Source organism: Lutzomyia longipalpis, chromosome 1, assembly GCF_024334085.1.
Source record: "Lutzomyia longipalpis isolate SR_M1_2022 chromosome 1, ASM2433408v1".
NCBI lineage: Eukaryota > Metazoa > Arthropoda > Insecta > Diptera > Psychodidae > Lutzomyia > Lutzomyia longipalpis.
Window position 1 is genome coordinate 36399835 of NC_074707.1, and position 17574 is coordinate 36417408.

Genomic DNA, 17574 nt, shown 5'->3' on the forward strand with positions numbered 1-17574 from the left:
ATTCTCGACACGAAAAAATAAATTCCATTCCGCATAATATTCTGCCGAATTGCTGAGATTCTCGTGGCGAAAACGTGCCGAGATTCCCCAGTGGGAGCGATCAGTTGTTTTTCCAGGAATAAGGAAAGGATTTCTCCGGGATGCCGAAGAAGAAGACAGGTCAGCGGAAGAAGGCTGAGAAGCAGAAACTCCGCCAGAAGGAGATCCGCAGCAGGGCAATTGATATTGCGGAATTTCCCTGCAATGGCGTGATGGAGTGTGAAAAGTGTCAGAGGTAAAAAGAAAATTCAGGATTTTCCTTTAATCCAACTGATTCCCAATCTCCCTGGGCAGGAAACAAAAGTCTCGAGCCTTTTGCTACTTCTGTCAGAGTCTCCAGCGTCTTCCGGTATGCGCTCAATGTGGGAAGGTGAAGTGCATGCTGAAGACTGGGGACTGCGTTGTTCGGCATCCGGGAGTCTTTACAACGGGTCTGGGGATGGTGGGGGCCATCTGTGACTTCTGTGAAGCATGGATCTGCCATGGGAGGAAGTGTCTGCAAAGCCACGCATGCACCTGCCCACTGCAGGTGAATACGAGAGAATTTGTGGTTAGTTTTCCTCCGAGCAGATGTTGGGAAGTTTTTCTTCTAATTTTCAAGGATGCTGTGTGTAAGGAATGCGAGAGAGGTGTCTGGGACCACGGTGGGAGAATCTTCAAGTGTTCATACTGCGATGGATTCCTCTGCGAGGATGACCAATTTGAGCATCAAGCCTCGTGTCAAGTGCTTGAGTCTGAAAACTACAAATGTAAGGAATGAAAAAAAGGGAATTTGCTGAATTTCTCCTAATCTGAGATTTCTTTTGGGATCTTCTAGGCCAATCATGCAACCGCCTGGGTCAATACTCATGTCTACGGTGCAAGACGTGCTACTGCGAGGAGCACGTTAAACGGAAGGGCTTCAAGTATGAGAAGAATAAACCCATTCCCTGCCCCAAGTGCAATTATGAGACATCTCAGACCAAGGATCTCAGCATGTCAGGTAAAAAGGATTGGTTGAGTCTTTTCTCTGCAAATCTCTCTCATTTTCTTGCATTTTTTTCTTTACAGTTCGAAGCCACAAGTTTGGGCGTCAGAATCTTCCGGATGATTACTACGACGATGATGATGATTACTCGGCAGCAGGTGGTAGCAGCAGCTATGCCGGATATTCGGCAAATCTCGAGGAATCCGATGAATACACCGATTCCGATGAGGAGGACTACGATGAAGAGGATGATGATGATGAATCCGAAGAGTCGGAAGAGGAGGAAGATGAGGGGGCTGCCAATGCTGAGAAGGATTCCAAAACGAGTAAGAATTAAGTGATTTCTTCCTCAATAAATTGTGATTCCATCTCGTTGAACCAATAAATTTCTTAGCAAATTTGTTGCAATTTAATGTTTTTTAAATCGTTGGAAAATTGAATTATTGAAGATCGGGTTCAAACTTTGTATAGGAACTGAAATCTTTTGATCCGAGTCTTCTGGTGATTCAACTTTTCTTTATTATTAACCCTTTCGCGTTTCTTGTGTCATAAGTTGACCCAAACATGAAACATTTTATTTTTCCATTTTTTTATGAATTTAATTATTTTTCCTAGTTAGAAATACATCAAATTCACGCAGAAGAAGACGAAGAAGACGTTTTGCCTGAAAAATTCCCTCTGAGAACATTTACAGAATAAATATCGTGATAACAGAGCGCATGTTTCAAGGTTTTTATGTTTCACGTTAAACACGAAAGGATTATATTAACCGTTTAACGTCCAACGTGAAACATAAAACATTGAAACATGCGCTCTTTTATCGCGATTTTTATTCTATGATTTTTTTAGAGGACTTTTCTCACTCAGAACGTCTTCTTTGGTCCCTTATGCGTGAATTTAATGCATTTGTAATATGGAAAAACAATTACATTCATAAATAATTGAAAAAATAAAATGTTTCACATTTGGGTCAGCATATGATCCAAAAAACGTGAAAGGGTTAAAAAGGAGCCTATTCAAGATCATATGGATTTGAAGAAACAATTTTGATCACATTAAAGGAAGCGTAAGATTTCTCTCAAAAAGCAAAAAATATGCGCGATCTTTGCTCATTTTGTTCTTTAACCCTTTCACGTTCTCTGAGTTATACATTGACCCTAATGTGAAACATTCTATTTCCTCTAATTGTAATGAATTTAATTATTTTTCCGCGATTGAAATGCGTTGAATTTATGTAAATTAGAAGACCAAAAAAACGTTCTGAGTGAGAAATGTTTTTCGAAAGCATCCACAGAATAAATATCGAATGTTTCATGCGGATTAAATACTTCAAAACATTGGCGACAATGTTTCATCGATGAGTTCACGATAGAAACATTGAAACGAATGTTTTAAAGCATTTAAAGGATGAAATAATTTATTTAATATTAGTCAAAAACAGCTTGACCAATTTTGATCAAATCTGGATTAAATAAAAAGTTAAAAAAAAATAAAATGTCAAGAATAACGCTCTTTGAAAAAACTATTTGCAAGAAGATCTTAAATCCATAAACTTAGAACTTTCATAAAACTCTTCAGAATCATATCTCATTTTTTTACCCATAAGAAAGAGCCAGATAAATGCCCCTTTGCTCCCAACACTAAATGCTAATTTTTAATTTGCTAAAGAGCATGGTCAATGAAGCGCCTAGGTGTGATCTACATGCATTTTCTTCTTCGCACGGTCTTGCAATGTGAATTTATCAAATGTGTCTGATGTTGATTTGAAAATTTACGAGCCCAGCTTATCGTACGCTTTGACTCGGGCAGTCACTTGTTAATTTATTGCAGATCAGGAGATTATCACGAATTTGCTGACTACCAATCAATTTATAACTTCGCAAAAGAGCCCTCAAAATTTTCCGGAGCAAATTACAAAGATTGACACAATAGACAAGATTTCCATTTTTTTGATTTTCAGCGCCGTTTTCTTCTCTTGCAGAGTTTTTGACTCACTTTAGAGAGACCAGTTTTACTCGAAAGGTGGCAAATTAATTTCCCAATCATTAGCTTCATCGTGTTTGTTGCAAAAATGCAAAAGAGCTTGACTCTCTGTATTTGCTCAACTTGCAGTGCTGAATGCTGGAGACATGTATTCATTCATTCAAATGCATTAGATGATTGATAACTTGTGCCCACAGATGTTTTTTTTCCTTTGCATTCTCACATTAGAATTTTCAATAAAACAGTAAAGAAAAAACTCTGCAAACACACCTCCAGTTCAATATTTAATAAAAATTGTTTTGTCTTAACGACTCAACTTGTTTGCTTTTGAGGTGAAGCAGGTATAATTTCAATTATTACCTACCTCGTTTTTTTTGTGAAATAAAATTTACAATTTTCAAATAATTCAGTGTGTGACATAATAAAATAAAAGCAAAAAATTTACGTTTATCTTGGAAAAGCTTGATTTTCTAACATTTTCTCACATTTTTTAACAAAAATTAATAGACGCGGAGATTAGCTTCTTCTCATTTTTTTTCAGGGTTATTTTTGAGACGCGAAAAAGTGGGTGAAAAAATAGGCACACGCACAGGATTTGGAGAGTCAAACAGATAATGCTGTTTTTGTGCCCATATCGTTCTTTTTTATTTCTTAAAAATAGCCAAGTCTCATTGCTTGGAGCAAAGTTACTCTCATGGGAAGCATACAGCATTTCGTCACACTTTTAGTCATTTTCCACGTACAGTCCCTGAACAAAGGGTTAGGAGCTGTGAAAGGAAAATTGAAAGGATTTTTTGAATTTTTTTCGACTAATTTTTATTGAAAACGCAAAAGTAAAAAAAAATTCTTCATAGTCAGGGATCGAACCCACTTCACTTTGGTTTGTGCTTCAATGATTAAGCCCGGAGCTTTAACTCACTGACCTATCAGATCCAACAAAAGCTCTCAAAATAGATTTAAATAAATCAGAAAGGTAGGAATGACGTAGGAATATTTTTCAATCATTTTGTCTTTCAAGTGAAAAAGATTAGGAGTTTTAGTTTTTTCAATGTTAAACACTTGACTGATAAAAAAAATTAAGAAAATCTCTAAATATCAACACTTGAAATTAAAGATTAGAAATGGAAACTTCTCAGTAAACAAGAGGATTACTCAATGATGTCAATAAATAAATGAGGAAATGCATAAAACAGTCAGAAGTTTAATCAACCTAAAATTGAATAAAGAACTTAAAATGCTAAAGACCTACAAGATTAAAGCAGCGCTCAAGTTGCATCTTTATTTTAAAAGAAATATTCTACTTCTTTAATCTCAATAAATTGACGCAGTTTGATGTGAAAGAATGTCAAGATGATTACTTTGGCTTTTACGTTCTTGTGGCTTGAAAGGATAATAGAAAACGACATAAATAAAATTTTGGAGAACTTATTAAACCAGGAAAAGTTTACACAAAACTCCCCAAAAGAAGACATAAAATGAAAAATAAAACTTAAAATCCAATAAATTTAATAGAATTTTTCAATTTGAATTCGGAAATAAACATTTTATTTAATTAAGGAACAATTTCATGACCATTAAAACCAAAAATAATCGATAAAATATTATTAAGATCAACATAAAAAATTTATCTTGTAAAATATCTAGTCAAAGACCTTTAAATCCTTTAAGATCACAAAAGGACGCCATATGGTCGCCATTTTGAAATTGGACTACGTTGTTCCATTTAATCTTTCCTGCTAAACATTGATTATCTTATTAATTTAATCATTTTAATCGTTTGCATCTGTAGATCAATAATATTGTTACAGTATGCTAATCAAAATGTCCTAAATCCTTCAGTTCAATTATTTTTGTTTATTGTGTTCAAGATGGCGGACAAACCTCTATAAAGATGACGTCTAATATTTAATTTAAATTATAATTTTTATTTATTTATTAGTTTCTGAAAATAGCTTTCAATTCTTTTTCTTTTAGATAAAGTTCTAGTAATGTTTTAGAAAATCAATTTTGATAATTTTTAAGTTTCAAATACGCTGCTAATATTTATTTTAGCTGTGTTTCTTTCAGACACAGCTTTTGTGTACCGAGCAAAATCGAAAGTCGTCAGATCGGGCTCAAACTTGGGATGAGCACGAATTAGGGTCCCCACATTCCAAAAAACGTATGCGCCAAAAAAAATTTTTTTCCGGCCGGCCGTCCGTCCGGCCGTCCGTAGTACAACGTTAAATTGCAAGAGAACGGTAATAGATAGAGACTTGCGGTAAACGGCAAAGTTTAAAAGTCGACTGGAAGACGTCCGATTATGACGTCAAATTTTACCCCCCACCCCCCCGTCCGCCATTTTGAATAACCTCAAAATTTTGTTTTCGCTATATCTTAGCCCCTGTAATAGCTAAAAATCTGAAATTTTTATATGTTGTAGGGGCCATCAAGAGCTTTCCAACGATACCTCATTTTCGAAAATCGGTCAAGCCGTTTAGTCAATATGGCTGCCACAATTTTTCATCGAAAATCGACCATAACTCGAAAACGGCTTGACCGATTTTGATCAACCCGGGGTCAAATGAAAGCTCTCAACAAACTCTACAACTCTCTAGAACATCCGAAGTTTCAAAAGTGACCGCTAGGGGGCCAAAAATCAAAAACAAAATTTTCGATGAGTTTTCGATGAATATCTCGAAAACGCCATTATCGATTTGCTTCATTTTTTGATATGTTATAGTTGACCATATTATCTAGCTTCATGCCAAAAATGAAGAAAATCTATGTCTCCGTTCTCGAGATATAGCCTTCCAAAGTTGGCATGTCATATCTCGGGTTCTACAAGTCCGATCTTGATCAACTCAAGTGCAAATGAAAGGTTTCGTGAAGCCCTACAAATGTCTAGAACATTGCAAGTTCGAGAAATGACCGCGAGAGGCGCTAAAGTCAAAATCAAAATTTTCGAAAATTTCGAACTCGAATATTTCGAAAATGCCATTATCGATTTACTTCATATTTTAATATGTTATAGTTGAGGTTAAGACCTTTCCAACGATAGCTCAAACTCGAAAATCTATGGATCCGTTCTCGAGATATGGCCTTCTAAAGATTTCTTAGGGTATGACTTTTCAACTTTTCCCGACTTTGCGCGTATTTAAATTAATTTACGCTCTAGTTTGCTCTCACAAAATTGGTACACTGAAAGAAACACAGCTCCCGTAAGCTTGGTCAGCTTACCAGTACATTTCTACTTTCAATCTTCTTTTAAAGTACTTTTTTAAAATCATACAAATTAATATTCTGCTCAGTGTATAATTTATTATTTATTCAACTTTTTGTGACTTGTGATGAATCTCCTTTCGCTTAATTCAATTATATTTATTCTATTTATTACATTTCTTTACAAATATTTTTCTTGGTGATAAAAATGAGATTAATCTTGCCTGAAATTTCCTTTTATGGTGAGTAAAAACACATTTTTATCACTCTTCTGTTTCTTCCACATTCTTTTTAAGAAATAAATAAATAAACTTATAAATTTCTTTCCAGACTTTTAGCCATGCTTTCAGCTTCTTGCTACTGATTAAATACATTTGCGTGAATTTATTGTATTTATTTTTGCATTTTTACCGGAATTTTCTTTATTTAAATAACAATTTTTGTGAGTAAATTTCATTGCTCCTCTCGCGAGGAAAATGCGTGTGGGAAAAGGGTGTGTGCGCGCAATTCTCTGCCACGTGTCTGTAAATGTTGAGGAGAATCGTCTATCGCGCGCTCGAAGGCATAGTGTGAAGGGGCCTATCGCGAGAATTGCTTGGTCGTCTGATCAAATCAGTCCCATTTGGTTGCTTGTCGCGAATCAATCGCTTTTTTGAGCTCTCTATCTTTTTGCCAATTTACTACGAGTTGTTGCGGTTGGTGGTTGACATGACTCTCTAAATTCATTAACGCCACACAGGAAACTTTTGTTGTGGATTCCCTATCGCAGGTTGATCACAAAAGTTAGTTGATGAATCAGTTTTGTCACGGTGCTCAACAGTGAAGGGTGGCAAGCAAAAAGTTTATGCGCGGATCTCACTTCAAGAAAAAAAAAAACGTGCTGCTATAAAGAAAATTCAAAGCGAGTAAAAGCTTTTCAATGGGTGTGGAAACGTGTGATGGTGAAAAAAAATTTTTGCCAAATGGTGATAAAAATTCATCGCATAATGAGCCACGAGATTGGAGATCATCGAGCAAGAGGCAGATTTTTGCGAGTTTTGTCGCAAATCTCACAGTTCTGTCCTCAGGGATGGGATTGGGGTATCCTGCCACGACTCTGTCCCTCCTAACTGATCCTACGAGTGTGGTGGCCTTAACAGAAGATCAAGGCTCATGGGTGGCGTCTATTAATACAATCTTCAGCCCCGTAGGAGGTCTCATTGCCAGCTACACATTGGACAAATTTGGGCGCAAGAAAACTCTCATCGCCATCAACATCCTCTCCATCATCTCCTGGGCCATTGTGGCATTCTCAAGCAGGAGTGACGCAAATGTGATGTATATGGAAATTATTGGGGCAAGAATAATTATTGGTGAGTTCGAGTATTAAATTATGCGAATTCCTTTTCACGCAAAGGCAAAACAATTCCAATTCATTTGCGCGACAGCAAAGATATTTCGAGGCAGCAACAGCGCGTGTGATTGCTCAGTGCATTTTTATGACATTAATCAACGTATTGAATCTCGAAAGTTTTTAAATACAAAAAGGAACACTCCAAAGTGATTAATATCAGGAAGATTAATTGCTGCTGTTGCCACCAAATGAGTTGATTTTGTTGAGGCTGGATTGAATTTCTCGCAATAGCACAATGTGCATAAAAATTGTTTGATTTAGCATTAGTCAGCAGTTTCATCTTCATTCACATCAACTTTATTTGAGATTTTTTTTTATTGAACAATTAATATTCATGTGGTTTTCTATTCTTCAAATTCATTGTGAAGGACACGCGAAAAAAATTCTAATTACGCCAAAAAGTGTTGAGGAAAACGTACAAAATGTTTAGTTAAACTTTCAATTCAATCATGTCAATCAATATTTATTTGATTTTACAATTCACTCCATTGAAAGCAACAGCATGAGTGACACAATTAAAAGAAAAATCACAAAAGTGAATGTCTACGTTGCAAAAGGACGCATCTCCATATTGATTTATAACACTTTTGCTCTTTGTTTTCCCTACAAATATCACCTGGAAAATAAAAATATTAATCAGTGTGGTAGCCATAGAGTTGTCTCTGATAAAATTGATAAAACCCGCTGATTGACTTATCGGTTATTCCGTGGCTTACATTCTTCAGATATACGGAGAAGATAACACGAACAAAAAAAAGCTGAGATAGTGGGGTTTAAATATTATGCTATATTTAAGCTTTTTAAATGCTTTGATTAGAAAGCTCGCAATGATTGAGTAATGATGACGAAAAGTTTTTTGAATTAATTTTTTCTATTAAACTATGGCAAATAAATTCAATTTTAAAATAGTTTAATTAAAATCGGCCTCTATTTGTTATAAAATTGACTAGGGGAGACCGGGGTAAAAATAGTCATTTTGGAATTTTCAAATGCCAATTTCTCCCAAAATATAAATCGGAAAAATCGGAAAAAATTAGGGTGCAAAGCCTTACCAACCTATAATTTTTGCCAGTAATTTGGAGGTTATCCGATCAGTACTTTAGGAGTTAAAAATGAAAATAGATTTTTGGCCCATTTCCCAAACTTTTGCGTATTGAGAAAAACGCGTTTTCCGAAGTTTTCCTTCAGCAATTTTCCAATCTGATAATTTTTCTCACTAGCTGGGTTACTTCAGAAAACGTTGCCAAGGTGTATTTTTCATTAACTTTTAATGATTTTTCTCTACAATTTTTTGAATCAAAACATACCCCTTGGGGTAGATCTAGTCATCCCATGTAAATCATATGGGAGATCGAAATTTTTGGCATATTTTCTATTCATTTGTTGCAAAATGGCGTGTTTGAGAAAATCGCAAAATTCTCTGTTTTAGTGCGTATAAAAGTGAAATTCCTTGTTGCGGATCAAAAGGTGAGAAGTTTAGCTATCAACTACTATCAATCTCTTAGGTGGAAAATCATTGGAAATGTCGGAAAATTCGACCGACTTTATTTAGCCAACTGGTGACTATATTTACCCGCCGCGTTTAAAAAAAGTCAGAAGCGGAAGGGTTTAGGAAAAGCTCGAAAACTCATATTTCCCGTGGAGATAGAGAAAAGTGGTCTGAGACAAAGTTGTAGGCCAGGAAATTTCCTATAAGAATGACCTATCGAGGAAATTTTCTTGCCCTTGGGGAATCCTGCAGATAAGGATTTATGCAAATTGACTATTTTTACCCCGGTCTCCCCTAACAGCGCTCTCACCTTCCCATAGATTCTTGTGGTGGTGATTTTTAAAAGTTCGCTGTTTATAGTTGAGTAGCCAATTTTTTAAATTATGCTATAAAATGCAAAGCTTTAGAAATTTACCGCCAGAAGCGATTGTGGATGATGAGGGCGCTGTCTGACAATTTTATTGCAATTGGAGGAAGACTTTACCAATCTATCTATGGAAGACGGAGAGCGCTCTTAGTCTATTTTATAGCACTTGGAAGTTGATTTATATAAAGAAAAAATCAGATTTCCTTTTGCAGAAGCTTCTTTTTTTATGAGAAAATCATTCATTACATTTCCCAAAAAAAATCTAAGACAATGATTGCCTTAAATTAATTTTTATAGCATATGTAGGGTGTCTTTGCTATCAGTATTTTATAGGAATAATATTAAAGTCAGTTCTTGCAGCAGAATTCTTGAGCAGTGTTCTTTCCATGAATTCAGCCAAGAGAATTAAGAATAAATCATTTTTTAGTATGCTATAATTTTTTTTTTAGAGAAGTAATAGTATCTACAGATCGCTTCTTTTGATGAAGGCAGATTTTTATAGCACTGTTTTACATATTTTTTTTAGGATAATTGTATCATTTCCACTGACTTTAATTAACTTTTCTTTTAATTAGATTTTTTACTGATTATTTTACCATAAAATCTTTTCTTTCCACTTTAAGATTTTTTTTTAATGAAAATTCTTAAATATTTCAGGGATCGTGGCGGGGCTTTCTAGCTCTCCATCCTCCGTTTATTCAGCTGAGATTGCAAAGCCTCGGCTTAGAGGACGTCTCACAGTCTTCACATCAATTTCAATCTCAAGCGGTGTCCTTATAATTTACATGTTGGGCTATTTTATCAATGTGAGTTGATCCCAAAAGCCTCAAAAAAAAAAAAAACATTTCCTTCAATCTCCTGAATTTTTTTCCAGAATGACTGGAGATTGGTGAGCGGTATAGCTGGAATGATAAGTATTGTGGCTCTTTTGTCGCTGTACTTTGTTCCTGAATCTCCTCGGTGGCTTGTGATGAAGAATCGTGATACTCAAGCTGAGAAATCCCTAAAGCGTCTCAATGGGAAGGAGTGCAACTGCAAGGAGGAACTTCAGCAGCTCACAGAGCAAATTCATGGAAATAACGCAGGGGGCGGAAGGAGTCTCACGCGCTGGGAAATGTTGCAACGTCCGGAATTCTATAAACCAGTCTTCATAATGATGTGTTTCTTCACATTCCAGCAACTCTCGGGGACTTTTGTCCTTGTTGTCTATGCTGTGAAGTTCAGTGTGACTGCTGGTGTGACGCTGGATCCCTTCCTCTTTACTGTTCTACTGGGAATTGCTCGTGTTTTGGGAACAGCCATTGTTGGGTTTCTTCTGGATGTTCTTGGTCGGAGGCAACCGGCAATTATTGGGGGACTCGGTATGGGTATTAGCTTATTCGGAGTTGTTCTGTGCATGTGGAATCCTTGCCCAGCTACCAAATGGATTGCTGCCTTCCTCATTTTCTTCTACGTCTTCACCAGCACCGTTAGTTTCCTCGTGATTCCCTTCGCAATGATTGCTGAAGTCTACCCACAGCGAATGAGGGGATTTGCATCAGGGATCACGGTGTCCTATGCCTACGTCCTTTGCTTCCTCGCGATAAAGATCTACCCAACACTTGTTACTCTCATTGGAAGTGACTACATCTGCCTCATGTATGGCACAGTGGCCTTCCTGGGTGTTCTCTTTGTCTACAACTTCCTCCCGGAAACCAACAAAAAATCCCTCCAAGAGATCGAGGAGCTCTTCACGAAAAAATAGAGCACAAATTAAATTCTTTTTTGTATTTATTACTTAACTAGATGATATGTAAGTAATTTATAATGTGATATAGGTAGTTTTTTTTGAGAATTTACTTAAAAAGGAATTCCAGAAAATGTTTTCCAAAAAAAAAAATAGTTTCAGCCAAATAGAAATCAAACTCAGATTAAATATTTTTTTGATCAATTTATAAAGAATTTAAATTTTTAAAATATTTCTTGCATTTTTTATTGCTTTTGTGAAAAGCTTTTATGAGAAATAAATATGAAATGTTTAAGAAATGTTTTTTTTATTCGAGAATTTGGGGAGAAGTCTTCAGTTCTTAAATGAATCCACGTAGGCATCCTTTTAATGTTTAAGGAATTGTTTGAGGGTCAAAATGGACGACAAAGAGCATCCGGAAAATTCTGCTAAAGTTTCCATCGCTGGAGGAAATTCTCAGAGCTTTGAGAGCGAAGGTACAGGAAATTCTAACACCGTTTTTGATCCTCAGGAAGATTCCCAAAAGGTAGAAATGGAAGATTTGCAGGAAGCAGGAAAGGAAGATCGTCAAAAGGTAGAAAATGAGGAGCTCCAGGAAGCAGAAGAGAAAGATCTTCAGGAGGATAATGAATCGCCCTTTATTATTCCTGAATTAAAGGTCAAAGAATCTCAAATCCCAACTCAAGAGATCATCAGCATGGTTGATGAAGAAGTCGATGCGGAGTCTTTTGAAGAGGAAGATCCAGACACAAAGATCTACGAGATGATTGCTAAAAGGTACATGTTTGACATTCCAATCGTTAGGAGAATCTCCAAAGAGCCACCACCGAAAGCGCTCAAAGTTGAAGAGAAACCCAAAGATATTCCCACGAATCCTTTTGAAGAAACACAAAAAGAGGATCAAGAACAGCAATCCCATCAGGATGAAGAAGTTCAGACTCAGGAGGTTTATCATCTCACAGAAATCATAGCTGGGTATCAACGGAGGATTGATATTCTGATTTGCCTCAATGTCATCTCCTCTGGGATGTCCATTGCCTTCCCAGCACTCTTCTTTGAGCAGTTCTACAATCCTGGGAGAAGCGAAAAGAAAGAATTCAGTAAAAAGGAAGCTTCCTGGATTGGTGAGATCCAAGCGCATTTTCTGCATGTTTAAAATTTTTATGGTTGGATCGTTTCTTGCATTTCTTGTAGCTTCAATAAACGTCCTCATGGTGATTGTTGGAGTAGCTTTGACGAGACATTTTCTCAAGAGAATGGGCAATAAGAAGTCTTTCATCATGATTGGGATCTTGAACATAATTTCGTGGATTATTTTGGGCTTATCGGGTTATTATTATTGCCATTTAATTGCCATAGTTCAAATGTTGCTGGCACGAATCTTGCAAGGTGAGTAGCACACTGTGCGACAAATTATTAATTTTTATTCTCAAATATTTATCGTTTTTTAAGTTTAATAATTTTGCAGATTTATTTACTTAAAATAAATCGAGAAAGACGAAGTTTTACTTTAATTCTTAGGTAGGGGAACCTGGGGTAAAATGGTGAATTTTTGGGAGTTATTTTTTCCTGAGTTCCGTGGAAATATTTGAGATTTCCCATGAGAACTATATTATAGGAAATTTTCCGGGCTACAACTTTGTCTCAGACGATTTTTCCCTATCTCAACGGGAAAATACTTTTTCAGGCTATTTTCCAAACCCTTGTACATTTACCTGTTCCAAAAATCCTGGGGTAAAATGGTTAATTGCGTTTTTTGTTCGCTAATCTTAATTTAATGAAATTATTTTAGCAAGGCACTATAATATCTATTGAGAATGAGAGATTTGTGTACCAGTTAAAACTTTTTTTTTAATAAAAAAAAATACAAGACATAAAAAAAGCGTAAAATTTAAGAAATTGTCTTTTTTATTTTTTTAGTTTATAAAAGTAATTAAGGATTAGTGATTAAGGAAGAATATTTTTTTCAAAAATTTCAAGTTATTTTAAAAAAACACTAAATTCACCATTTGGCCCCAAGAAGTACTTTTTACTATCAGTATTCTACGGGAAAACTCGGATTTTTTTTTGGAAAATTCAGATTAGATTCGTGTTTAGCAATACATAGTTACACTATCTAAAAATGCATTTGGATCAAAAAAGATAAAGGATAAACAAAGACAACTATTAATTTTAAACAAAAATTTTTATTTCAATTCAATTCAATTGTTTTGTTTTTTTAAAAGTTTTAAAGTGTTTTTCTTATAATTTTTTATTTTTGTTTTTTTTTAAATTTATTTTTTATTTATTATTTTATTTATTTTCATTGCATGCGTTTTGTTAGGTTTATTTTTTTATTTATTTCCTTTAACTCGACTTTTTTGGCTAAAAGTGGAAGAAAAAAGATAAAAAATACATTAATATGTATTACCTTTAGTGTTGATATATAGCACTAACGGTACTACTCACATCTCGTCCTGGATGGAGGCTTGCTCAACTTTTTTAGCGTACTCCTCAAAGGTCCCGCGAACGTCCATCGTATATTCCCTCATTTGTATCACCTTCTTGTCTAAATATTTTTCGTTATTTTTTAGCTCTTGTTTTAGCTGGAATGCAACGTTTTCTTCCATTTTAATTTATTTTTTAATTTTAGCGTTTTTACTTTGAGATGGATTAACTTTTATGTACTTTTTAAAACTCTACTTATTTTATACTTTCGCAATAACTACGCGTATAAAATTAGTACGTCAATGTTGACAAAGAATTGCACATCAAAATTGGTTCATTGATGTTTTTAAATAAACCGAAACGTCGCTGAAAGCGTGAAGATGTTCGTTTTAATTGACTGTCTTCGATAAAAAAAAACAACATTGATTTTGATATTGTTTTTCTTCCGCATTTTTATTAACGTTCAAAAAATCAATTTAAATAAAATCTTTTGATAGGAATTTGTACAGAATAAAATATTTCGCTATGTTTTATCTTATTTTTAAAATAGTTATCAACAAAATAATATCACAAAGCTTCTCATAACTTCAATTGGAATTTACTACAGTGCGTCAAGGCTTTAATTGGTTTGCTTCGTACTAACAATTAATTAATAAAATGCCCAATAAAACGAGAGCAATTCCGCCAAGTTCACAAGAAATAATATTTTATTAATTACTCTCCTTGCCTGGAGTTGTATACTGTAGTGTAGATTGTAGATTATGTCTTCAATAGCGCATCTAATTTAAATGAATTCCAATTTCATAGAAAATTAAAAGCTCCTCTGCAATTGCTTCGCGTGAATTTTGCGCTATATGGGGGCGCGCAATTAATCCTTTGCGCGTCTATGAGTCAATTTAATGACTTTATGGGGGTGATGGGGAAAATTCTTCCGCACTATTTGGCGTGCCTTTTTCCATTCTAGGAATAACTGGAGGATTTACGTTCATTATGGCAATAATTTTCGAGTCAGAAATTGCCTTTACGAACATCCGAGGGGTACTAACAGTCCTTCCAACTGTGTCATTCAACGTTGGGATTATTCTTGTAAATTTATTTGGGATCGGTTTTCCTGTAAGTCAAAGAATATTGAAGGAATTCTCTTAAAGTCTTCTGATCCAAAAAAATTTTTTTTGCATTTGCAGAATAATTGGGAAATTGTTTGCTTCATCTGCAGCTTGGTGTGCTTGATTATAACAATTGCGACAATATTTGTTCCTGAAACTCAATCATTTTCAACTGCAAAGAAGACGGGAAGTGAATCTCAAGTCTTTTTGGATGAACCTCACAAGAAAGGTATTTAAAAAAAACCTTAAAATAATTTTTAAACTGAAAAAAATCTTTATCTTTTCAGTTCCAAAGGAAATGATTTATCTGAAAAATCTTGAGCAAATGATTTCACAATATCGCAAAAGGAGTCCCCTTCATGACGATTTTAGGGATTTCTGGGCTAATTTCCGGAAGAAGCATCTCTTACGCCCACTCATCATTCTCTTTGGCATTAACTTCTTCTTCCACTTCTCTGGCTTTTACATTATTTGCATCTACACGGCCTATATCCTTCACGCAATGCAAGTGCAACAACATGTTACTCTCTTGATACTCTGTGTGAACTTTAGTCGTCTTGCCGGAGTTGCCATAGCATTGATTTGCTTCCTGAAAATTAAGAGGACTCTTACTTTCAAGCTAAGTGGGATAGGGATGATTATTAGCCTCGTGGGATTGGTAATTTTATCGTTCTTCCCCGCAATGAAAATTATTTCAGTGATTTTCCTCATAATCTACGTCTTCTTCAATTCTCTGGGCTTTACAATCCTCGTGTGTGTCCTAGTTCCGGAAATAATCCCAAAAATATTCAGAACAACAATCTTGACCATCATTGTGATATTCAGCAGCATTGTGGGCTTCTGCCTCATCGTTAGTTTCCCCCACAAGTCTGTGGATGTTGGGATTCACTTCCTCTGCTATGCAGTTTTGAACTTTTTTGCAATTATTTTTGTTCATCTTGCTATTCCGGAGACATACAAAAAGTCCTACGAACAGATTCAAGCTCAATTTCATCCAAAGAATCATCATCTGCATCATCCTCATCTGCAGCATCATGAGGTATTACAGAAGCAAACAGAAGGATCAGCAGCAACAACAGCTGCAACATGTGCAGCATCAGGATCATAAACAACAGAAATAGCAGCAACTGCAACAGGGATCTTTGAAATAACAACAAAATCTGCAAAAAGGAAGGCGAATAGTAGCATCAACAGCTACACCAGGAGCAACATCTGGAGCAACAACAACAGCAACAGAAGCACAAAAATAGTATCAACCAGGAAGAGAGGAGACAAAGCAATTTCATTAAATAAAATTATAGAGAACGATCATTCTGAACTATGCTAATCAGGTGTTACGTAATCCAATACTATAAATTAGTCAATTAGTGTTTCTCACAACATGATTTTCATTATCAAGGCTTGCGGGCATTTATCAGCGAGACTGTGTTGGCAAAGTTCACAAAACAGCAGCAAATGAATGAAAAAATAATCGAATTGATAACGCATAATATCGCAAATAATTTTATTCTTCACAACAGCAGAGCACGCAATTGTTGCACTTTTATTAAACATTTTACTCCCTAAGAATAGAACCAGGATGAAACATTTTTTTATATCTATTAATTATAATAATTTCTCATTTTCTTTATACAAAAAATAAAAAGAATTATCAAAAACCAAAATTGACCTTCAGGATCGATTTCGAAATTCTTCCTATTAATTCAATCAGCAAAATTGAGCCACATAGTGGCCAAATTTCCCCAAAGAGTCGCGCGCTTATTGAGAAAAATTCTCCGTGCACGTTCAGTGTGTCTCGCGGCGTATAAACGTAAATAAATATAAATTTTGTGTGCTGGTAATAAAATGCGGTTGGAAATAGAAAAGAAATTACAAATACACTCTTGTTCGGCTTTTCGGTGTGATAAACTCCACGTTTATCTTGCATTTTTTATGTGGAGCCAAGTTCAATACAGTCTGACCTCGCTTGACGTGGGGTGATTAACATTTAAAATTGGAACGAATACTAAAAGAAGGAAAAAAATGTAATTGCTGTGATAATGGGAAATCCAGTGCAGACGTCTTGAAATTCGATAAATGAATGAAAGATTTGCAGAAGATATTGAAATATTATTAATTATTAATATTATTTTAAGTGTTTTGGGGTGAATAGGACTAATTCTTGTGTTGAGAGATTCAAAACTTTTGAAGGATTAAATAATAAAAGAGTAAAAAATAAATACTTACGTAGCTTGAAGCTTAACCGTTCTTAATTCTTTTTGAATTTTAATTAACTCAGATATGCTCGATTAAAAAAATGAAGAAAGAATTACTGCTAAAATGCAACATCTGACTTCAAAATTGCCTAGATAAGTCAATTTTCAATAGAATTTTGTTCATATTCTGCGCAAGAACTTCTAAGATTCTTATTCTTTATTCGAATTCATTTGATTTTGGACAAATAGGCAAATCTGGAATCTCTGGAATCCATCATACCGATTTAAAATCTTTACAAACTTCAATAAAACAATTTTTTTAATTGGAAAATAATCGACCTTTTTCCTTTCCGGATTTCTCTGAATATTAATTAATTAATTTGTTAAATTCTTCTTTGATCCTAAATTAATGATTTTTCATTCGCGTGCAATAATTTCACCTGGCTCTATTTTAACAAAATATTTTGTAAACTCTATGAAATAAAATATTAATTTTTATGAGTATAAAACATTATAAAAATCATTTTTACATGAAAACTATAAAAACGATAAAAACTGTCTTAAATCGTTTATTAAATTAGCGAATCAGCCATGAAATATTGTTCTTTTATTGCCAACTAGTCAACCCGAGCCCCCAATCACGTGTGAGCAAACTCCATTTTAAGCTATAAAAGGGGGGCG

General features: G+C 34.9%; 3 protein-coding genes across 3 annotated transcripts; all 3 read left to right on the plus strand.

Annotated features, from left to right (window-relative positions):
• Window positions 1-59: 59 nt before the first annotated feature.
• Window positions 60-1414, plus strand: LOC129787068 (zinc finger protein 330 homolog). Its single transcript, XM_055822373.1, has 5 exons — window positions 60-274; window positions 334-568; window positions 641-788; window positions 857-1021; window positions 1090-1414. Exons 1-5 carry the CDS (start codon window positions 141-143, stop codon window positions 1341-1343), a joined length of 936 nt encoding a protein of 311 aa, XP_055678348.1. The 5' UTR covers window positions 60-140; the 3' UTR covers window positions 1344-1414.
• A 5328-nt stretch (window positions 1415-6742) lies between these two features.
• On the plus strand, window positions 6743-11464 carry LOC129787069 (facilitated trehalose transporter Tret1-like). Its single transcript, XM_055822374.1, has 3 exons — window positions 6743-7542; window positions 10097-10245; window positions 10314-11464. The coding sequence occupies exons 1-3, from the start codon at window positions 7110-7112 to the stop codon at window positions 11181-11183; spliced, it is 1452 nt and encodes a 483-aa protein (XP_055678349.1). The 5' UTR covers window positions 6743-7109; the 3' UTR covers window positions 11184-11464.
• Window positions 11465-12507: 1043 nt separating this feature from the next.
• On the plus strand, window positions 12508-16343 carry LOC129787070 (facilitated trehalose transporter Tret1-2 homolog). Its single transcript, XM_055822375.1, has 4 exons — window positions 12508-12554; window positions 14557-14705; window positions 14777-14927; window positions 14986-16343. Exons 1-4 carry the CDS (start codon window positions 12530-12532, stop codon window positions 15804-15806), a joined length of 1146 nt encoding a protein of 381 aa, XP_055678350.1. The 5' UTR covers window positions 12508-12529; the 3' UTR covers window positions 15807-16343.
• The last annotated feature ends 1231 nt before the right edge of the window (window positions 16344-17574 follow it).